The sequence below is a fragment of the Chlamydotis macqueenii genome, chromosome 7 (genome assembly GCF_036417535.1).
Source record: "Chlamydotis macqueenii isolate bChlMac1 chromosome 7, bChlMac1.mat, whole genome shotgun sequence".
Taxonomy (NCBI): Eukaryota; Metazoa; Chordata; class Aves; order Otidiformes; family Otididae; genus Chlamydotis; species Chlamydotis macqueenii.
Genome location: NC_141562.1, coordinates 8,857,517 through 8,877,960, shown reverse-complemented (window position 1 = coordinate 8,877,960; position 20,444 = coordinate 8,857,517). Strand labels below are relative to the sequence as shown.

Genomic DNA, 20,444 nt, shown 5'->3' with positions numbered 1-20,444 from the left:
CCATCTATCTTGGCAATACTAACATACCTCACAGAAAAGCACCAAGATGGTCTCAACAGGTTTAAGCGAAACACAAGAGCCTTCAAACGAAATTTTTATAGAAAAAGTTTTGGTTTAACAGAATAGAACCTCACGACATCCTCAAAACAAAAAAAAAAAACAAATGCAAAACATAACCATCTTTAGGAACTATGGCCCTTATACTTGAGAACAACGTTAAAGAGAGTACTTTTCCCATAAGAACGGTGGACAATTTCTGCAGATTAATCCTGATAATGACTCAAGGAAGTATTTTGATGTTAGCTGTATTTGCAAATAAAAAAATATAAGGAACTTCATTGAAAAGATTGACACATTTAGGAATGCAAGTTTCCACACACAGGATAATATGGGATAAGACACAAGGAGATCTCAAGGCCAGGTGGCTCTTGTTTCCACGCTTTGCACTTTGTAAAACTTCTCTGCAGATCTTTCTGTGTCCCAGCCTCCTAATCCATCCAGGGACAGAGCCTGCACCTACTGCCCTTAAGTTGTGACTGAAGCCAACTCAACTACATGCCTTACATAGTAAATATTTTTTAAAAAACTCACAAAAACAAGACTTCCTGTTTTACTTTGAAAATCATGGGCTTAGCTGATGCTGAAACAGTAACAGCAGTACAGCTTTTGATGGTTATTTCCTGTAAGGAGTTCACTGTGAGGAAAAACAGGCAGTGGCACCACTGACGGCATTCATTCCCCAAGGTGCATCCTCTGCAGGGAGCAGCTTTCCATCCCAGCTCTTTACCAGCAGTGTCTGCACATCACATCAGCCTGTCTCCATCACGTGTTGACTGCACAGCTCTGAGCCCCTTGCAGGGTAGGGGGCTGCAGATAATTCATGTTGCTGTACTTGTTCGGTCAACAGAGTCCACACCTTGTGATGTAGCATCAGCAGAATTGAATCTGGCCCAGTAATTTAATATATAAGGAAAAAAAGAATTTGTTTTCTTGCCATTTTCTCTGTCAAGCTGTGAGAGAAATAACCATGGGGTTATTATAATTACTTGTTACGGTTGACTAGTACTGTAGCTTTGGCTCAATTTAATTCTTCTTTGCCAATTTCCCCCATCATTTTTTTAGGGACACGAATTTTTAACTTTGCAGGAGATAAAATTCATTGCATTAATGACAATGAATTGGTGTGGCATGAAAACAGAAAATCAGAAAATAAATATATTCTTATAGAAGCCAAAGATTTTGAGGCTTAATAGAAAATGTTGGGCAGCACCTGTAGCCTTGCAGGGAGACACCGAAGGATGCTCACAAGCTCTACAGATCCCTCCCAGACTGCTAAGGGGTGTTAAAGCCACATATGTGGCTAAGCTATGGTCTGAGGGGGAGACAATATTATGGGATAAACTCATAACCCCCTAGGCTGTATTTCTTGGCAGGCAAACTCAGACTGAGTGGTTGGAAGGAGGGGAAAAAAAAAAAAAAATCAGGAATCATCTAACCTTTCAGTTCATTACACACCACACACATTTTGTGTCCTCCCCAAGTGATGCAAAACCTTTCAAAGACATCTCATAACCCATGTCAAAATGCTTGATTGGAGACACGTAAGCCTATTCGCAGCACACCAGAACTGCTTCCTCCATGGGATTTTCCAGAGGTAAGGTAGCAGAGGAGATCAGTTATGTTAGACGCATTAACCCAGGTTCTTCCCACTTGGCTATAGGCACCAAGTGAGCCCTGAATGTAAAAGCCCAGTCACTGTACAGCCAAAGGAGAACAACCTCTGGAGGAAAATTCAGAACACAAATTAGGCTAAATCCAACAGTGGAAGTGCCACCTTTTCCTGTGTGGACACCTGAGCAGCCGGCTGTGGCTTCCCTGTCCAGGGCACTGCCCCCCTTCCCCTGCCTGGCACAGGCAGGCCCTGCAGATGCCTTTCCAGAAAGCTCACGATCCTGGCTTAGCAGCATGTGAAACCTTAAATGTCACACACAAAGGTCACCTGTGTTTTGACTCTGACAAATAGAGGAAAAAAATCCAACAAAACAACCCAAGCCAAAAAAAAAAAAAAAAAGGAAAAACAAGTATATGTGAAGTTGGCTCTTACTTTTGCACTCATCAGAATAACAGCATATATCCAAGAAATATTTCTAAGCCTTGGAGTCACAGGAGAAAAAATGTTTCACATGAGTCTTACAATTAAAGTCTGTTCATATAGTTATTTGTTTAAAAGTAATGTTTTCTTTCCTGTACAGAATACAAAAATTTTCTTTACACTATGAAACTGACAAAGAAGTAAATAATTAATTTGGTCCTAGAGGCTTTTTTTTTTTTTCCCCTCAAACAAGTGTATCCCAAATTTCCAATCTTATTCTTGGATCGTTACACAGCAGAAGACAGCACACAGTAATTACCATTCATACCACGCATAGATGCTGTATTCCAAGCAGCACTTATCAGCCAGTTTGGCCAGGCAAGTGCTCCTTACAAAATTCCATATCACATGCCCACTTTCTGGCTTTCACGATCCCATCATGTTGCTACTGCAACACGGGGTGAATCTTTGCTTAATATAGACAGTAGCTTCTGCTTGTTGCAGGGATATGCTTTAAGGAAGGTTAAAAAGCCTAACTCTCTATTGCTTGGCATCTTTAATAGCAATTTGCACTTGGGCTTGTAAATATTGAATTTCTTGAATGAGGATGGAGAGAGAGCACTTTAGCCAAGGATAAAAGATGTTCTCTTACCTAAGCGCTCTCATTCTGTTCTTTTCCTTTACTAAGGGAAATAATTTGGATATTTCAAGTATTTCAGGGAGCACTTAAATATCTTGGTAGGCAAACATAAGTGTAAGACTGACTATTCACACAGGCTAGTTAGTCGTTCTCACCTCCCGACACAACACAGAAACCATATTCCTTTAAAGACTGTACTTTTTGTTCATGCAGCACATTAAAGGCAAAGTTTATTCTTCAAGAATCTGTGGTGTTCATTTATCTATTTATTTTCACACAAATATTGGTCATTTGGGGAATTCATTTATCTATTTATTTATCTGCACACAAAGAACTGCAGTTAGTTTGTAATACCTAGCCATATTGCTCAGGGGAATATTTAAATCTGCTCTAGTTGTGTTCAACTATCAGAACACAAATTGCAAAATGAGACAATTATGTTTCATATTACAATCTCTATTTTCCTAGAGGTAATGACAGAAAATTATAAATTTTAATGACATTAATAATTTAAAGAACAAAAAAAAAGATTTCCAAAAAGCACATCTCTGATAAAACTGGTGGATAAAACTGAAAGGCAATGAGGACAAGGATGCTTATGGAGACAAGCTAGAGATTTATGTGGAACTTTTGCATTAGAATCGATACTGTGTTGGATTTTCTAATTCCCCTCAATGAGCTATGTCCATCTATAAAGGGACACTTCTTCACTTGTTGAAAATCCAGAAAACACCCTTCAATAAGCTGTTTTTAAAAACGTTCGTGACAGCTTACCCTGTAGATAGATTTATTAAACTTTATTTGCTGGCTTCTCTGCATCCCACATGAACAGACACACACATATATAAAGGTTAATCCTTTAGGGCAAGGGCACAATCCATTTTGCATAGCACAGAAAACATTCTAATACAAGTCTGCATGACCACCTGTCCAACTCCCATTCTCGTTGTCCTCCCAAACATCCAACGCTTCCTCACTTCTCTTCCTTTTACCTGATGCTCCTAAAAGTCCCTACAGGGATGTGTTTATAATTTAATTGAATTAGCTCTATTTCTAGATATAAGGACTTTGCACTGAATGCCCAGAAGTCTTTCTTAGATGACAGCAAGTGCCTAAACAATAAAAGACCCTCTGATTTAACAAAATATTATTGCATAGTAAAAAGTAACTATCTCAAAAAAAAATGAAAAGCACACAAAATGATAGGTATCAAAAGCTTGACAAAATAAAAAAAAAATCACCATTGATTTTAATGTGTATTTCACTGATAAAACAACTCATCGAAGCTCATCTAACCTTGTTCCTAGCTAAGACTGTTTCAGAATCAGGTCAGTTCTGAACCCTACATATTTCTTTGAGCAGGATACAGGTACACATGCACTACAGTTTCATGTATATTTATACCTTGCAAGTATATGTAAGAAAATTATACATTTCTGTGAAAATAAAAAAAAAGAAATAAAAATTCTGCAGAGTCAAAGACAGCAGCAAAAAGAAGCGAAGATTTCTTTGGGCAAGTAGTAAATATAGAGTTTCTGGAATAAATCATAATTGCAAATAGTTAGTTTTGCATTGAACTGTGTAATTTGCTAAATCTTACAAAATTTCCCACAGTATGTTCCTTGTACTTCTTTGCAATTTTTTTTACTTTTTTTAGTCTGTGCATTTTTGTATAATTTGAAAAGTTCTTCAAACATTTGACCTACTTGCATTCATAAACTGTCATTTAAAAGTCTGGTTTTTTCCAAGAAAAAGTAAGGCATGAGGAAGCGTAAATGATTTATTAACTTCTTGTTATCAGAGTATACTCAAGCATCATTACACAGATTGATGCTTAAATAAATAAATCTTTTGGCACTACCCAAGGAAAAATGAAGCCGTAACAATTTTGCACACATTTGTGGGTCTAACAGTTGATCACTCGAAGTACATATAACATCAGAATTTCTAGGGAAAAAAAAAAAAGAGAACAATTTTCCAAACATAAGTGGAGAACAAATACTGCATTCATAAGGTATCTTTCTTCAGAAGTCCTAAGTTTTCCCAAGATTACTGTACAAGTCCTGCACTAGGAAAACACTGTTTATCATGCATTACCTAACACCTTCCTACACGCCACCCTTGGGGAAAAAGTAGTTTGCTGAGTTGGACTTTACCTCATAATTACTATTTTATTCTCTGCTCATTTTTCTCAATCTTTGAAAAATGTTTTATAGAGGAAAATAAGAAAAAAAAATTGACCACATGATAGTTAAGAAGCCATTTGATTCTCTAATCAAGGGGATAAGTAACTACAGATATAATGGTCATGTCTGACATGATAAAAAGAAATAAAACAACAATTGGCAGAAGCAATGGAGCTGCAGGATAGAAATGGAAAGTACGTCACACCAGGAGAAAGATGTTGGCACACTTTCTCATGCTTGATATAACAAACTGCCTCCTATGGACAATGAAACAGTGGTGAAGAGACACCTATGAAAACAATAGAAATAAGAAACATCCAGAAGAGGATTAGCAGAAATGTGTTTTGAGTGAACGCTCTGAAAGGGGAGAGGAAAAAGCATCAATAATCTTTTTCTGCACTTTCTTCTGACTGATCACCTAGGTTGAGTTTGGGAAAGTTTTATTAATCAGCTGAAGGTCTAGAAATTCATATGCTGGCAGCATCACCAGCATCATTTGGAAAGTGTCATCTGTCCAAAAAAGAAGAATAAGATCAAGTGGTGTCTAAAATTTTTGACTTGCATTCAAGTGATGTGGATAACATCACCTCAACATGGCTCAGAGTACCCCAAGCCCTGAGCACTAACTTTCTGTCTAAGGCTTCTCACTACTGACAAAACATGTACTCTTGCTGTATTTCCAAATATTTTTATTACTTCTCCTGCAAAAATTTCAAGACCTTTTCTTCCTACTTCGCTTCTCTCTTCTCCTTCTCTTTAACTATGAGGGCTTCTTCTGACAAGTGTCATCATAGCTGGGAAGAATTTAACCAAATACTCGACTGCTGCAGTTGCTGTAGTAGTTTCTCTGTGTTTACTGCCTCCAGCTTTTCCAAACTAGGCTCTTTTATGTGGATTGAAGAGAGAAAAATACCCAAAAGTATTCTCTTCTGGATCTTAATGCGAGTTTAATTTTATTTTTCAATCAAAGCATTTGAAAGTTGTTGTTTCACAAACAACAAACTGGTCCCTGTTTTTTTGAGGGTTTTTAAAATATGTATTTATAGTTAGCACTGTACATAAGAAGCAAAATAAAGCTATTAATGATTTTTTACAAGCCCTAGTTATGAAGCTCAAGTTAGTACAAGAAGATCAGCTGGCTTACTACCTTCTATCAATAAAAAAGCATGTTTGATTTTGCAAGAGCCATTATGAATACAACTTACCTTTCTACTCTCCACTCTGCAGTGTTACGGCATAAGTTGTTTGGTTTTGTTTGTTTTTAAACAAAACAAATAACAGCACAAGATTTTTTCAGTGATCAAGAATGAGCCCTTATTCAACCTTAGAGTCAAGCTACTCTGCACAGCATTGAACGGTGTGTTGAATTGTGCAATAGAGAAGCACAGCCACGCCCTGTGCAGTCCCCGTGAACACACACAAACATTGGGAACTGTGCTAGAGCATCTACCAGGACAATCAAGAGTATGATTCCTCCCTCCTTTACAAAGCTTAATTCTGGAAACTTTAGAGTATCTCACAAAAAAAAAAAAAAAAAAACAAAAAAAAAAAACCCCCAAAACAAACAAACAAACAAAAAAAACCCAAAACAAAATATAGAACGCATGACACTGTTATTTAAATAAAGTTTTGCTTTATTACAAAAAACTCTTCCCTTCTTGAAGTGTCGTGCTGTAACAAATACCCACATGGGCTGGTACTTGACCTACGGAAGAGGATTTTTTTTCCCCCTGTAGTACATTCTTTTCCTATAGAGTACCTGATTATTTAGACAGTAATGAACTAATGTAATGAAATTTCCTCTAGTTCCCCACAGTTCCAGTCTGAGAATTTATAAGTGAATATTGTTTGAATTTCAGCACTTGTTTTTCCATATGGTACAGAATGTGGTCATTCTAAGACTAAAAAAAAAAATCAAGGTAATAAGAAGTTCTTTTGTGTTAATAACAAATACTCCTCTGTATCTGATCTGATGAGAGTTCATCTGAATCAATGAGAATCAATAATGGAAAAGCAACAAATGAAAACTGTAGTCAAGTAGAAGTTCTAACTTTGGGTTTTCAGACTTACTTTTTACACCTTATAATTAAATCTATTTTTAAAGCACTGAAAGTGCCAGTAGTTCATTACTAGGCATCTTTCTTTCAAAACTACATACAATTACAATATACTCCTCCATTTCAAATGACTGATACTAAGAAATATGATGCTATGTTCATCCTCAGCTAAGTCAGATCAATGAGGCTACCCCAAGGGTGGATTTGGCTGACAGAATCTAATCAAATGCAATTGTTCTAGCTCCCTCAGTAGTAAACAGAGAAGGATGAGTTTCATGCTGACTGGAAATCAAATATGGCTCACAATTCCCATAAATTTCATGTTCGTCAGCAAAAGTAATAAATAAATTATTCGATCAGAAATATATGTAAGGATTACTTGTATAATTGTCACTGCCATACCCATATTGAAAAGAGATATGCAAAAAGACCCAGAACAGAAGGTGCAGATCAGAAAAAAAAACCCCAGTGGTGTTCATAACACTGTTGTATATGTCTTTCCAAACTGAGATTTGAAAATATTTAGTAGACTTACATGTTAGTAAAACGTTCTGAAAAACAAAGAACAAAAAAAGCCAACAGAAACAGATGTGAAGACAGAGAGGTAATGAGATGGAAGAAAGTAACCAAGGAAGTTGTTTGTATCCATTATCATATTTAGATTATAAACCATTTCCCAATACTCAATCTAATTTTTACTGCAGAAAATTAAATTGCATTTCCTTTATCTTTCCAGAGCGAACATGTGATCATATTCTTCTTTTAATTATATCTGTTCTACTGATATATCCTTGCACCATCTTCTGAGTTTCATAGGAGACAAACCTAATTCTTTCAATCTTTTCTCATGCATCATCTTTTACTAAGCTTTCATTGTACTAGGTGCTCTCCTTTGGATTTTCAAAATTGTTTTGCATTCTTTTGTTTTGTTTTACAGTGTCTAGCCCAAAACTTGCAATACTATTCCAAGAAGGTCAAGCTGCTATCAGTTTTGCAAGAGCACAGCAGTATTGTTTGATAAACGTTTTTTTTTTATCCACAAGAATTCTAAGTTGCCCCTGGAGATGCTCATAAATTATGCCTCATTTTGTAGCCACACTGGAAGTACTCAGAACTTCTCTATGTTGAATCTTATCTGGTGGAGTGCCTCAGATTTATCTAAATAAACTGGAACTACTACAACTATGTTTTTCACAGTCTAGTTACCATTAACAGTTTCTATAAAGTCAGCTTCAAGTCAGTCAGTAAAAACATTAAAATCTCATTTTTCCATTAAGTAACCACCTTACGATTTCCTTTGTCTTCTGCTATATCTATACTTTTCTTGCAGTTTTTTATGACCCTTGGTATGAGTTGTTTTGCACCTCAGCTTCATTTTAGACTCATTTACTTCATTACACCTTTACACTCCTCCTTAGTCCTTTTTTTAATCACTTTTTGTTTAGAATTCCTCTCTGATTTCAAGATCTGTAAAGATAAACCATCAGAACCATAACGATACCTTATTATGCCTTCATCTTCAGAGAACTCATTCTTTACTCTTCACATTATCTTTCCAAAAGAATTACTAATTCCCTAAATATGTGAAGTTGGACAATCTTTTTATTGATGCAGATTATCCCTATTGTCCTTTTTTCACTTCTTCCTCTTCCTCAAACAGTGCATGCTACCATCTCACAACCACTTTCACACCAATTATATTCTGTTTTCCTTCACCCATGCTTCCTCAGCCATAACAAAATCTGAACTGATGGCTGCATTAACTTTTTAAACATGTAGGGATAACAGTGCCAATCACAGGAAATTGTGAACTCTTGTCCCACCATTACTTATTCAACTGCCAAGGAAATTAAAATCCTCCACTGTTTCAATTTTTTGTTTTTGGGGCACTTCTGTCAAAAATGGACTTTCAAAAACATCTTTCTCAGTATCTTTTGTGTATTTCCACACAGCTATTCAAGAAATTTGACCCTCATCTCTCCTCAGCTTCAGAGCAAGTACATATGGTTTGGACATGCAACGCTGCGCTGTCCTCTCTTCATCCCTACCTGTCCTTCAAAAAAAATTCTCTCTTATCTCAACGAATAGCCTTGTGGTTTGTCCTATTCTATCTTACAACTTTCAATTCAACTTCTGAATAGTGTTAAAAGATCATTGAAAAAGAATAAAGGAAGGATGTGATAATGGTGAAGCAACTCATTTGAGTTATCAGGCAAATTCAGTACCCATTCCGTTTCCATGATTATTTTGTGTACTTTACTAATTTACATGTAAAAATAATGAATGTCTAGAAACTTGGCAGTAGAATTAAATATATTGATATGAGGAAATAAAATACTGTTTGGTTGGTTTGTTGGTTTTTTTTTTTATCCAAATTCCAGTTTTGCAGAACAATTTATTTTACCTTTCTTCTCCCCTTGGAATAGAGAAAATTTCAAAACCATGAAATGTCCCACAAAAAAGGAAACATGATGCCTAGTGCTATTTATAACCCCTGACTTTCTTCTGCTGCTAATAAAAAAGGAGACACAGACTCCTAGAGCATTGCTCCTAGTACAACCACATACAAATTCAGTTTCAAGTATTGCTCTTGTGCCTCTCCCATAGACGTATGCCCTGAGCAACGCACAGCATTTTCTCTGAACAGGCCAAAAAAGAGAAGGGGAGAATGAAAAATGTCAGGAGGAACTGACAGAGATCCTTGATGTTAGGCATCAAAGAGAAAGAAATATAAGAGAAAAATAAAAACAAAGAAAACTAGGAAAATAGACAGGGTATAAACAACCAAAAAAAGAGGGGCACCTACAACTGTGCCAGTCATGCCACAGGAAGAAATGGCACACATCTATTAAAGCTGAGAAGTTACTTCATCAACACTTGAAGCCATAAACAGAAAAGGTACTGCTGGTCATTGACAACTCCCAACACAGTCAATTGTAATAAACCATTTTGGACTATTCTAGGGACAAAGACAAGCATGGCCATTGTTCCAAAGAGTTGTTTGCTTTTGCAAGGAATTTTAAAGAAATCCCAAATATTCTTGCTTTTAAAAAGTTACTTGGCATGTTTAACCCAGAAGTCAGGTAGAATTGCTAAATGAATGCAAGGACTGATTTAGTATTTTTAGATGAATAAAAGTGAAGATGATGAAATATAAATCTAAAAAGGGGAGAGAGATTTAGAATTACATTTTTTTTTTCCTCAAATCTCCACTACTTTTGACAGCTCTGCAAGTTTGAAACATAAAATATCTGAAATGAGAAAAGTAGGCATACTTACAAATATATATTTTTAAAACAGTAAGGTTTTTATAACTTTGGCTTCAAAGAGGACATATAAGGGCATGATGTTGCCTGCAAAAACCCATCTCTGTGTATTCTCTTGTCCTGAAAGACTTAAAATGTCTTTTCAGCCTCCCAATCCCATACAATGAATCCAACTTCCAATTCACTAGCCTTTTTCTAAAGATGACTGAGTCCTTTTGCACCACAAATAGCATCCAAACTGAACAGATACCTCAGCACAGAGAGCTGGGTTATTGGAAACTAGTAAATGCAGGATCTTGACAGTACAGTTGTATAATTTGAGACCAGCTTTTAAATTCCATGTTTGCTCATTTGCTGTGTAATAAGCTTACCAGTCACATAGTTTTAAGTTAGCTCATCACAAGCTTGGTGGTGTTGCTTACCTAACAAAATTAAAGTGATAAAATATGTTTAAACTCCAAAACTTAACTCCTATCCTGCCATATGGAGCAGAAGCACAAGAAAAACAAACAAACAAAGAAATATTTATTTGATTGTCAACAGAGACAGAGTAAAGGAGATTTAATTAAGAAAGACAATAATAAAATTACTTATTGAAATAATACTGTACTATATGGTCATTTTTATTATGGCAAAGTAACTCCAAGGTTCAGATCCTCGTTGGCTTGATAAGAGGTGGGAGAGAGGGCAGATTGTGAGAAGGTGCTCAGGATTAGTAGACCTCAGAAGTCGAACCTGTACCAGGCCCTTAAATTGTTCCCTGAACTGAGGAAGGCCTGAAGAGCCTGTTTACAATCCAACGCTCTTCATACAAAGAACCTCAATGGAAATAACTGTCACTGTGTTCTCTTCAGGTCAGTTAGCCCTATACCTCTCTTGCCCTGCAACGGGATCATTAGGTCCCACAGACCATAGTGGGAAGAGAAAAGTATGGGATCCTCAATCTGCCTCAGAGGAGGAAAGGACTGGCTAAGTATCTGGTCCATTTACAGAATCAGGCTACATCTGGCTTGCTGCTCCTGTGGAATTACATCAAAAAGATCTGATTTGACTGTTGGGAATTAAAAGTTAATTCCATTCTACAAATCACAGCACCAATCAACATCCAGTCAAGGAATAAGATTTTCCATCAAGTACCCATGCAGTTCTCACTGATACCAACTGGAAACACGTAGATGGAAAGCATAATCTGTCTGTCCTCTTGCTAGCATGGGGCTATGCACACTGTTAAATAAGAAGCAAGCCCTAAGGAACTTCCATCTTTTTACAGATACATCCATGTGGTTGCTTAACATACCCTATTTTCACAGTAGCTTTAAGCACAGAAAGATCAACACTTCTCTGTTAAAAATCAGATAATCAAGACATTTTCTCCTCTTTTGCCTGCAAAGAGTTTTCAAAAGTTTCATGAATTCAAAAAGTTTCTGCGATTGTCTGTTTGAATTTAAGTGCATTTTGAGATATTCATAAGTATGTGCGCTAGTATTTGTCACTAAAAAGTTACACTTTAGATTTACATTTAGCTATGGTAGCTTCCCTACCCAGTCTCTAGCCATAAAATAGAAAAAGTAAATAAAAGCAGAATTGATACCCTATGTGATGTGTTTGTGTATGTATGCACGTTTGTGTATGAGTGCTGAAGGTTTTTATTTGCGATGTTACAGATTGAGGCTTCAGGAAGTGAGTTTTAACATCTGAGCAATAACAGCAGCAATAACAAATCCATAAACACTCCCTCTCTATAAATGTTTAGGGAAATATACGCTGTATTATCTTTACGTGAATATAAACACTTACTCTCTGGGCATCTTGCAGATATTTTGTAGTGGGTCATCACAGCAGCTGACAAATCAGGAGGTACTTAAATGTAACAAGGACTAGAACGAATTTATAAAACAGAGATTTCACTCACTTTCCCTAACCCCTGTTTAATTACAGAGCCTTTCTAATGCCACACAATACAATTTATAGGTACTATTAAAAGTGGCCTAGCCGAAATTATTAGTTAGGTGCAAGGAAAGGAATGAGAAATTAACAAAGGAAGTGGTTATTAAATTAGAGGCTATGCATTTATAATATAAAAATAAAGCAGATAACACTATTTTTTTAACTTAGACATTTTACTATCTTTTAACGAATCATTATTAAAACCAGAAATATATAAAGTTGTCCCATTTATCCTTAAAAATCAGTGATTTATAAATTACTATATGTAGTACAAACTTCAAGCTTTCCATTGCTTTTTAACAAGTCTGCACTGATTCCCATTAGGGCATCGTGATACTAAGGTCAAATAAATAATCATAGTAGCAGGACAGGATACCATTTGCTGCGGAGAGGAAACACTTCATTTTAAATGTATGCTATCCTGGGTCTTGGCCAAAACGCCAACACAATTCTGCACTAGAGAAAACCTGCGTATCATGTAAATGCACATTTGAACGAGTTAAGCCTGCAACTAGCCTCAGTGCTCTTTCCTCTCCCGGTATCTGAGCGCAGGCATTCATAGTAGTGAGGGGTGAGATTCTGGCAGATACTGATGCATATATTTGAGGTTTCTTTTGAGATAGCCTCTGCTTCCTAAATAGCTAATGAAGTAGGGTCAACATGAAGATAAAAATGAAGTCTCCCAGCTGCTATGAGGTGTCTCGAAAGCTTTATTTTGACCTTTGGTATTCGACCTATGCCAATTTAATTGAGACAGACAAGTAATGACACCACAGAGTTTGCATCTTGTACCATTCAAAAAGCAAAAATGCTAAGTGTATGCTCAGTTTGGTGTGTCAAAAAACAGGAAATAAAAGATGGTGACGAGTGAATGTACCAAGCTATGTTATCTCTTTTGACTTTCTTACCTCGTTTACATAGACCCAGTGACTATCCTTTGATGCAAGGTTGGTTTCCACAGCCTACAAAAACAAAAAGAAATATAAAAATAAAAATAAATAAAACACGTGAAACATATTCCAGAAAGAACTTGCATTAAAAGGTACTATGAAGCTCATTTTAATTGCTTTCATTGCTATTGGCATTGTTTCAGCATAGTTCTTTTCATCTTTTCCAATGCGTCATGGAAAAGGAGCCTTATTAGTGGTAGCTACATTTCTCTGACATCAGTATCTAAACCAAAGTACCCTGTACCATGAAAATATCACCTAGATGTACCACAAAAGCATGTTGGAGCCACGCGGTACATCATCGTGATAAGAGATCCTATGATGAACCTCTGCACACAGAACATGCAGTTCATGAGATTTAACTTTCATATGATACATCTAATGCATCCTAGTAGGCTGGGTTTCTTTTCAACATGCCTCTCAAAATATGCTGCCTCTGCCTCATTACATCTTTAACTGTTAGCTAACCTATTTAATGAAAAACATCACTCTGAGACACTCAGGTGAAGTTCACATGAGTCATCCTCTCTTCAGATTTATGTAAGACCCAAGAGAGAGTTATGATTTGCATGGACACTTTTTCTGGCTTCCTGGTGTGGACTTAGATAGTCACTATATATTATAAAGAAACAGCCCATCTCATCAGACAGCGTATTTATCCGTACACATATATCCCTCACGGTTCACTAAGATGCTAAAATTGGAAAGACTGCTAGCACAAACAGCACTACGAGTACTGCAGACCTTAATGGAAGGATTTGGCAATATACATAGAAGTTTCTAACTGCCCCCTTTGTTTCTCATAGATAAGCTTACTTCAAGATATTTTATAGTCTAATAAAGCAATATCAAGCATCAAGACGTGTACACTGCAGTGATAACGCTACCGCTAATGTCCTGCTCAACACGCAATTAAACAACTACTGTGGATTCATCTCACTTCATAAAATAGGACAGTCCCAGTGCACACGTCTTTCAGAAGGCAGTTCATTACACAAAGTTTTGAATGTCCCTGCCTTCAACCATTTATTTCTTCTGTGCCAATATGACCCCATTTATTGAACAGATATACTTCTTGCTGTGCTATAAATGGTCCTATGAATCACTGAAATGAACCTGGTTAAAAAAATAAATACAGATCAACAAAATCCTTCCAGTTACTGTTTTTAACCTGGATGATTTCCACGCTCTGTTCATTGAGTGTGGCCTCAGAAACAACTGCATCGGTACAGAGAGGCTCTGTAGACTGCGGCACTGGGCTGGGCAGGAGTATCATCAGCCACCTTCCTCTCCAGAACACATTTGCATAATAAGCCTCTCAGATATTTAGCATCAGATGGGATGAATCACCTTCTCTCATGACACTGACTACAGATGACTGGCTCAGAATAAACGCCCACGACTTGTAAGGCTGCAGTGAAATGACAAGATATCCATCCTTAATATAGGCAAAGGGAGTGCTGTTACTTGATCCTAGCAAAAAGTAACACAAAAACTAGCTAAGTAGCCAACATCAACATTCTTAACATTGCTTTTAGTTTGTACTGTATTTAAAAAAAATAAAAAAGGATAAATTACTTGGCTGAGTAACTGTGTTTTAAAGATCGACTCATTTGTTCAGTCTACACAAATCTAAAGGAAAGTTGTGGGCAATGCACATACCTGAATCTATTTCTCATGTCCACAATCTGAAGTGCTCTCTTAAAGAGACAAAAATCCCAAAAGAAAAACCACAAAGAAGTCAAGAGACAAATCAACACAGACAGGACACAGTATTTCTCAGCATCATCATAAACAGCATTATGGGAAACTAACTATCCCTGGTGTCAAAGCAGACGAGAACTGCTAGAGAAAATGCTTCTGCAAGATAATTCTCTGCTAAGCACGCAGTTAAAAATTGTGTCCCTTGGTAATTTTCTCCCATGCATTTCTTTTAAGCTGGCAGGAAAATTAAACTGACCAGCTAATTGAGGAATCACAGCTATCAGGAAAGCTAGCAGGAGTGAAAGTGAGGGCAAAAACATGTAGATTTTCTCCCTGTTCACCCCTCTAAAACATTCAGAACAAAGCCAAAATAGCTAGGTATACAGGAAAAGCAAAGCACTGCCAACATTAGCAAAGGAAAACTAAATAATTCTCAGGTGCAGAGTTATTGCATTGGCTACATTTTGTGATTTATCTGCAACAGTGAGCAATTTATATGAATAAATGCTAAGTCTGGGGAGCCGCAAGAGTCAGGGAATTTGAAATGAATTATTGTAACTCATTCTTCTGGGTTCACATACCTGGGCCAAAGTTTTTAAAATGAGGTGCCTAAATTTAGGTTGCTAAGAGTTTATCTTTAGTCATCAGAGTGCTAGACCATTCAGCACCTCCTGCAGAAGTCAATGGTTCTGCACTCTGAAAGCCTGAAATGTATTTAGAAACATAAACGTAGATAGGAAAGTTTAAATATCTATAAATATCTTCCATTTATAGAGCTGCAACACATAGCAGAAAGCATTATTCTAAACCCAGACAAGCTGAGGGGAAGTAGAAACTTCTTGCATTTTGTGCTTCGAGTTTTGCAGCATGATTACACACTTGCTGTCCTAAAGAATCCTAAAACAAACTACTGAAAGACACATCTTGGAGGTTTCAACCTTCTGATAGCACTGGTGTATATCAGAGGTGTGTTTCTAGAGGCTCATGGAAGTTAAGCAGTGTGAAGAGCAAGCTCCTAGAGACCTGGCATATCATGAGCAAATTTATTTAGAATTCTCAGAGTAAGAAATAAATTACATATGTTTGTAACTTGTGGAGTTTCTTTTTTTTTAAAGAGTAAAAAGTATCAGCACTTGGGAGATTATGGTCACCTGTTTTAAGTTATTCAAGCTGTTCAAGATCTTGCCATTTCTGTAAGGCTTGTGCCTCCATCCATTAAAAAAAAAAAAAGTCTATGAAACATCCTGAAGGATCTATTACAGCCTATTTCACAAATGCACCCTGTATTAAAGAAAGTAGGCTAGGAATTTGTGTGATCACTGTGGCTAAAGGAAAGCTATGCCATCTATTGGGGCAGGATTCATGTGCTAAAATGTTATGGGTTTTTTTTGCGGAAAAGTGATTAATATATGTGCAAAATATCCTAGCTCTCTATACACTCTATATGTACATAGGGTCTAACTGACACTTGGGAGTAATGCCTCACACATTTCTATCAAACAGAAAATCTGCTTCTGAGATAAACAGCACATTAGAAATTAAAAAGCATCCATCTTTATTTTATTTTCTCTTAAACTGGCAAATAGCTTCTACAAATTTGGACAAAAGAGGAGTTTTTGACTGTATGTCCTTCCTTCCTCCCTAACTACATTTCAACAGTGAAATGTTAAAATGCAGAATTTAAATAAGAAAATTATAATTAACTCAGTGGACTTCTATTAAGGACAACATATAAGTGATATTATCAAAATCAGGTCAGACTGGGAAGATGGGAAGGGGAGCAGCAAATATAGAAAATTGTTTAAAATTTCTCAGTAGAAAGCTTTTGCAATAGAAAGGAAATAGAGAGACACTGAAAATCAAAATATGAGCATTAAGATTTCACATCTCATACCAACAATAATAAAAGAAAATAATAAGATGCTTCATGAAAAATGATCAAAGATACTTTCATGTATACGGCTTTGTTTACTTGCAAATATATAGCATAAAATAATTTACTGCCCATAATCCATGACAACATTATTTTATTGGAATACAGTGGAGAACAAATATTTACATTTCTTTTATGAATAAGTAACTCGGTTCATTATTTTATCTAATGGCAGTTGCAGGATTAAAAGAAGTTAGGAAAGTAAGCAATAAATACTGCTATGTTCAGAAATAAAGCAATTCTGCAGGAAGAAAAATAGAACAGAACATTCCTTTCCTGACCTTCTCCAACAATCTGAAACGGAAAACATTTCCAAGTGTATAATGGCTGGCTAGGAACAGGGCTTTTCCACAATACCTGGCTGCTCTGCCAAGGTCAGCGCCCTGATATTAACAGCAAAAAGCAGGTGGTGTAGAAAGGAACGCAGGGATGAGTGGCCAGACACAACTCAGAGAGATGCTGCTGAGTGTTCAGACAGACAGGGGCAGATTGTGTTCCAGAGACAGCAGGATGTTCTGAGGAGTTTAGGCTTACACGCATCTGCGCTAGCTACACACCTGTTGTCCCCTTACTGTGTGCCCAGGGCGACAGGCAGCAGGAATGTCTGGAAGTCCCATAATCAAGCCCGAGATCCTAGAAGGAAATGTCTTGCAGATGGCAAATACAGATGGTCCTGTCGTGTCTACGGTTTTGGAAACAAAGGCTGCCACCCTGAAATCAGTGTGATATAAAGGAACCACCAGAGTGTTTTGCTAGGAGGAATATCAAAGTAGTAAAGGGTATTACTTCCACATCCTTCACCTTAACGGTAAGGATAAAAAGCATCATAGCTTTACAGAAAAAAAGATGAATGAGAGTAGAAACTGGGGAGTTCAGTTAGAAAATAATTTGGAAAGAGCGTCCTAAGAGACAACAAAGGAACACAAAACCAAATTTGTTGTCAACCGATGACTAATTACAGCTGGCAGCAGAGAGCAGAACACCTGTAACGCAGCGAGTGCTCCGTGGAGGCACCAGCAGATACACCCTACCATCTCGAGACCACAGCTCTGGGAAGCGGGCCCCGTTACAAAGCTCCTCCTGTGCAGCTGTTTTCTAGCCTGCAATCCCACTGCAGACCCCTGCCAGCCAGCCAGCCAGCCTGCCAACAGCCAGCCCCCAGGATGTGTACAGCAGAAAACCAGGCACAGAGAGGGCTAGTCAGTGAACATCTGAAGAAAGAGCCTGCAGGAGACCTGAGTCCTTTTCAGAGACAAGGACAGTGGGGACAAGGTTAGAAAATATCAAGGTCACCTTTACTACTATGAAATAAGTAAAAAAAAAAAAAAAAAAAAAAAAAGACACACCTTCATCGTGGGAAAATATCACAAATCTCTCGTTCTTCTGACGTAATTTGTCATCTTTTCCTTCACATTTCTAAAGCAACCAGCATGACAATAGCAGATAAAGCTCTTTCTTTTTCCTCTCTATTTTCTTTTTTCTTTCGGCTTTTTTTTATTATTGATAATGAAGGCATAAGTAAAGTAGGGCTTGGGGAAGTAATCACATCTAAATCTCAGCTCTTTGCAAATCTTCCATAAGGGATCAGTCTCAGCCCTTACAATTCACTACCTGCTCAGTTTACCTTTGCCACTGGACAGGTTACAAAATAAAACTCTTTCCAGCTCCTATTGCACCAAGCAAGGTTCTAGCCAGTGACCTGCTTCCAAAATCAGCTTTTTTTTTTTTTTTCCCCTTCACGTACTTGGAGAAATTATTTAACTACTGTCTTTTCTTCCCCCCACAAAAAAAAATATGAAAAACTCTTCAGAATCTACTGAAATCTATTTTAGTAAAACAGCAGGCTGGGGGGGATAAGTCACTACCTTCTTCATAGCATTTTGCAATCTTGAGCCAAACCTAGCCCCATCTGCTGACTCTCATTGCAGGAGATGGACCCATATTTTTTTAAAGTAGCTTTGCTCTTGAGTTAAACGTCACAGAAAACATCCTAAGAATCAGTGATCTGGTTTAGATCCGAAAGAAGAGATATAGAACAGGTTTCCAATGCAATACATCTGACAGTAATTAATTGGATACTATCAAAGTGCACCTATTTATCTGAGAAGCTTTGCATATCTCTTACCAATAAGTTAAGACAGAAGATACGAAAAAGTCAATTCTGCAGAGTATATGGGCTCAGGCTATATTCCCTAGATACCTGATTTATATTTAGAAACTCCTTCAATTAAAATAGTGCAGTTCATGTCCAGGAGTGACTTGCATAGGTAATAGAACTTCACAGAAAAACCATTTCTCTGTAGCAGATACTGAGACTTGTACAATTCATTAGAAACTTTTTTTCCTTTGCATGTTAAATAAGTACCTCTTGGCTCAGTATTTCCAGAGGAGTTTAAAACATATAGTGTTTAATAGATTTAAAATAAATAAATAAAGTAAGCACTGCTAGACACAATGAAGTATTTTATAAAAATAATTTTTTAAAAAAGCCATTCTAGTCTAATATCCTTAAAATACTTACAGTATACTAAACCATACTCCAAATTGATATTGTTTCTAAAGCTTAATTGGTAACAGTACCCTTAGCACAGGGATTAAAACAAAATTTTCCAGGCCACAGTACAACATCCCAACTCCAGATGAAAAGTTTTACTAAGACATTTTGGACTAAGAATCTTGAAGATAAAAACTTAGGTGCAGTAAACAATCAGGACTGTAAGTTTATTTTTCTTATTTAATACGCTTTAATTAAGATTTCTAAATTTAATTTTAAAGTGAAATATGAAATTCTTCCTTCTCTAAATGGTGAAATGAGAATTCAAATGACATACTTTTTCAGATCAGAAAATCCACTGAACCTGACCCTTTTTTATGAAACATCATTCCATGAAGAATTTGTACTTTTAATAAAAAAGGTTTTGCCAGAAATTCTGGCAAATACTCTTTTCTTTTCTGAACATCTTCCCAGAAATGTGCACGTACACAATTTTAGAAAACACTTCACAGGCTCACAGAGTCCCTGTCTTTCAGTGATCACTGCCTCATGTCAATGACAGAGTTACTTTCCCTACACTTACAACAGAAGCTGTCAATTCAGAATCTTGGTACGTATTAGCTCTGTACAAGTCATTAATGAACCACAAGCATAACATGCTTTCAATATCCACATTTCTTGATAATTTGCTGTGTGCGCAACTTCTTTCTTGGTCTATGCTCTACAAACATATTAATAAAAACTGCAGTGGGGATAAATTAAAGTTGTTATGCACTGTTACATTAAAAAATGAAGCCTGGTATTTCCTTGTTACTCTTCTGCGGAACACTATTGCTTAGAAAACCTATTCTTCTCTCAGTGGTACTGATGAAGCAACAAAATAATTATTTAAAAGGCTATCATGAGATTGGATGGTATTTTAACGATTCTGGGTTTCTCCAGTAGTATAAGTGTATATACCTGGCCTCTTCAGCCTGAATCTCCCATAAAAGATAGGCCAGAACAGTCATATAAATCTCTATACTCGCCCACTCAGTTGTCTGGTCATTAGTCTGGGATAAGTATCCCAGTGTTCTTGTTCCCCACAAACTCTGTAATATTTCATTTATGGTCTCTGTCCAAAAGAATTGAGATGGTCCTTTCTTGACCTCTATATCAATTCCTCCACAAGCTAA

General features: G+C 36.8%; 1 protein-coding gene across 2 annotated transcripts in view; it reads right to left on the bottom strand.

The window, feature by feature from the left end:
• Positions 1-20,444, bottom strand: part of GRID1 (glutamate ionotropic receptor delta type subunit 1) — a 537,013-nt gene that overhangs the window by 111,676 nt on the left and 404,893 nt on the right. For both annotated transcript variants that reach the window (XM_086752572.1, XM_086752570.1), the window contains exon 5: positions 13,097-13,150. In XM_086752572.1, the coding sequence (XP_086608698.1) occupies positions 13,097-13,150 (54 nt within the window). The remainder of the gene's footprint in view (positions 1-13,096; positions 13,151-20,444) is intronic.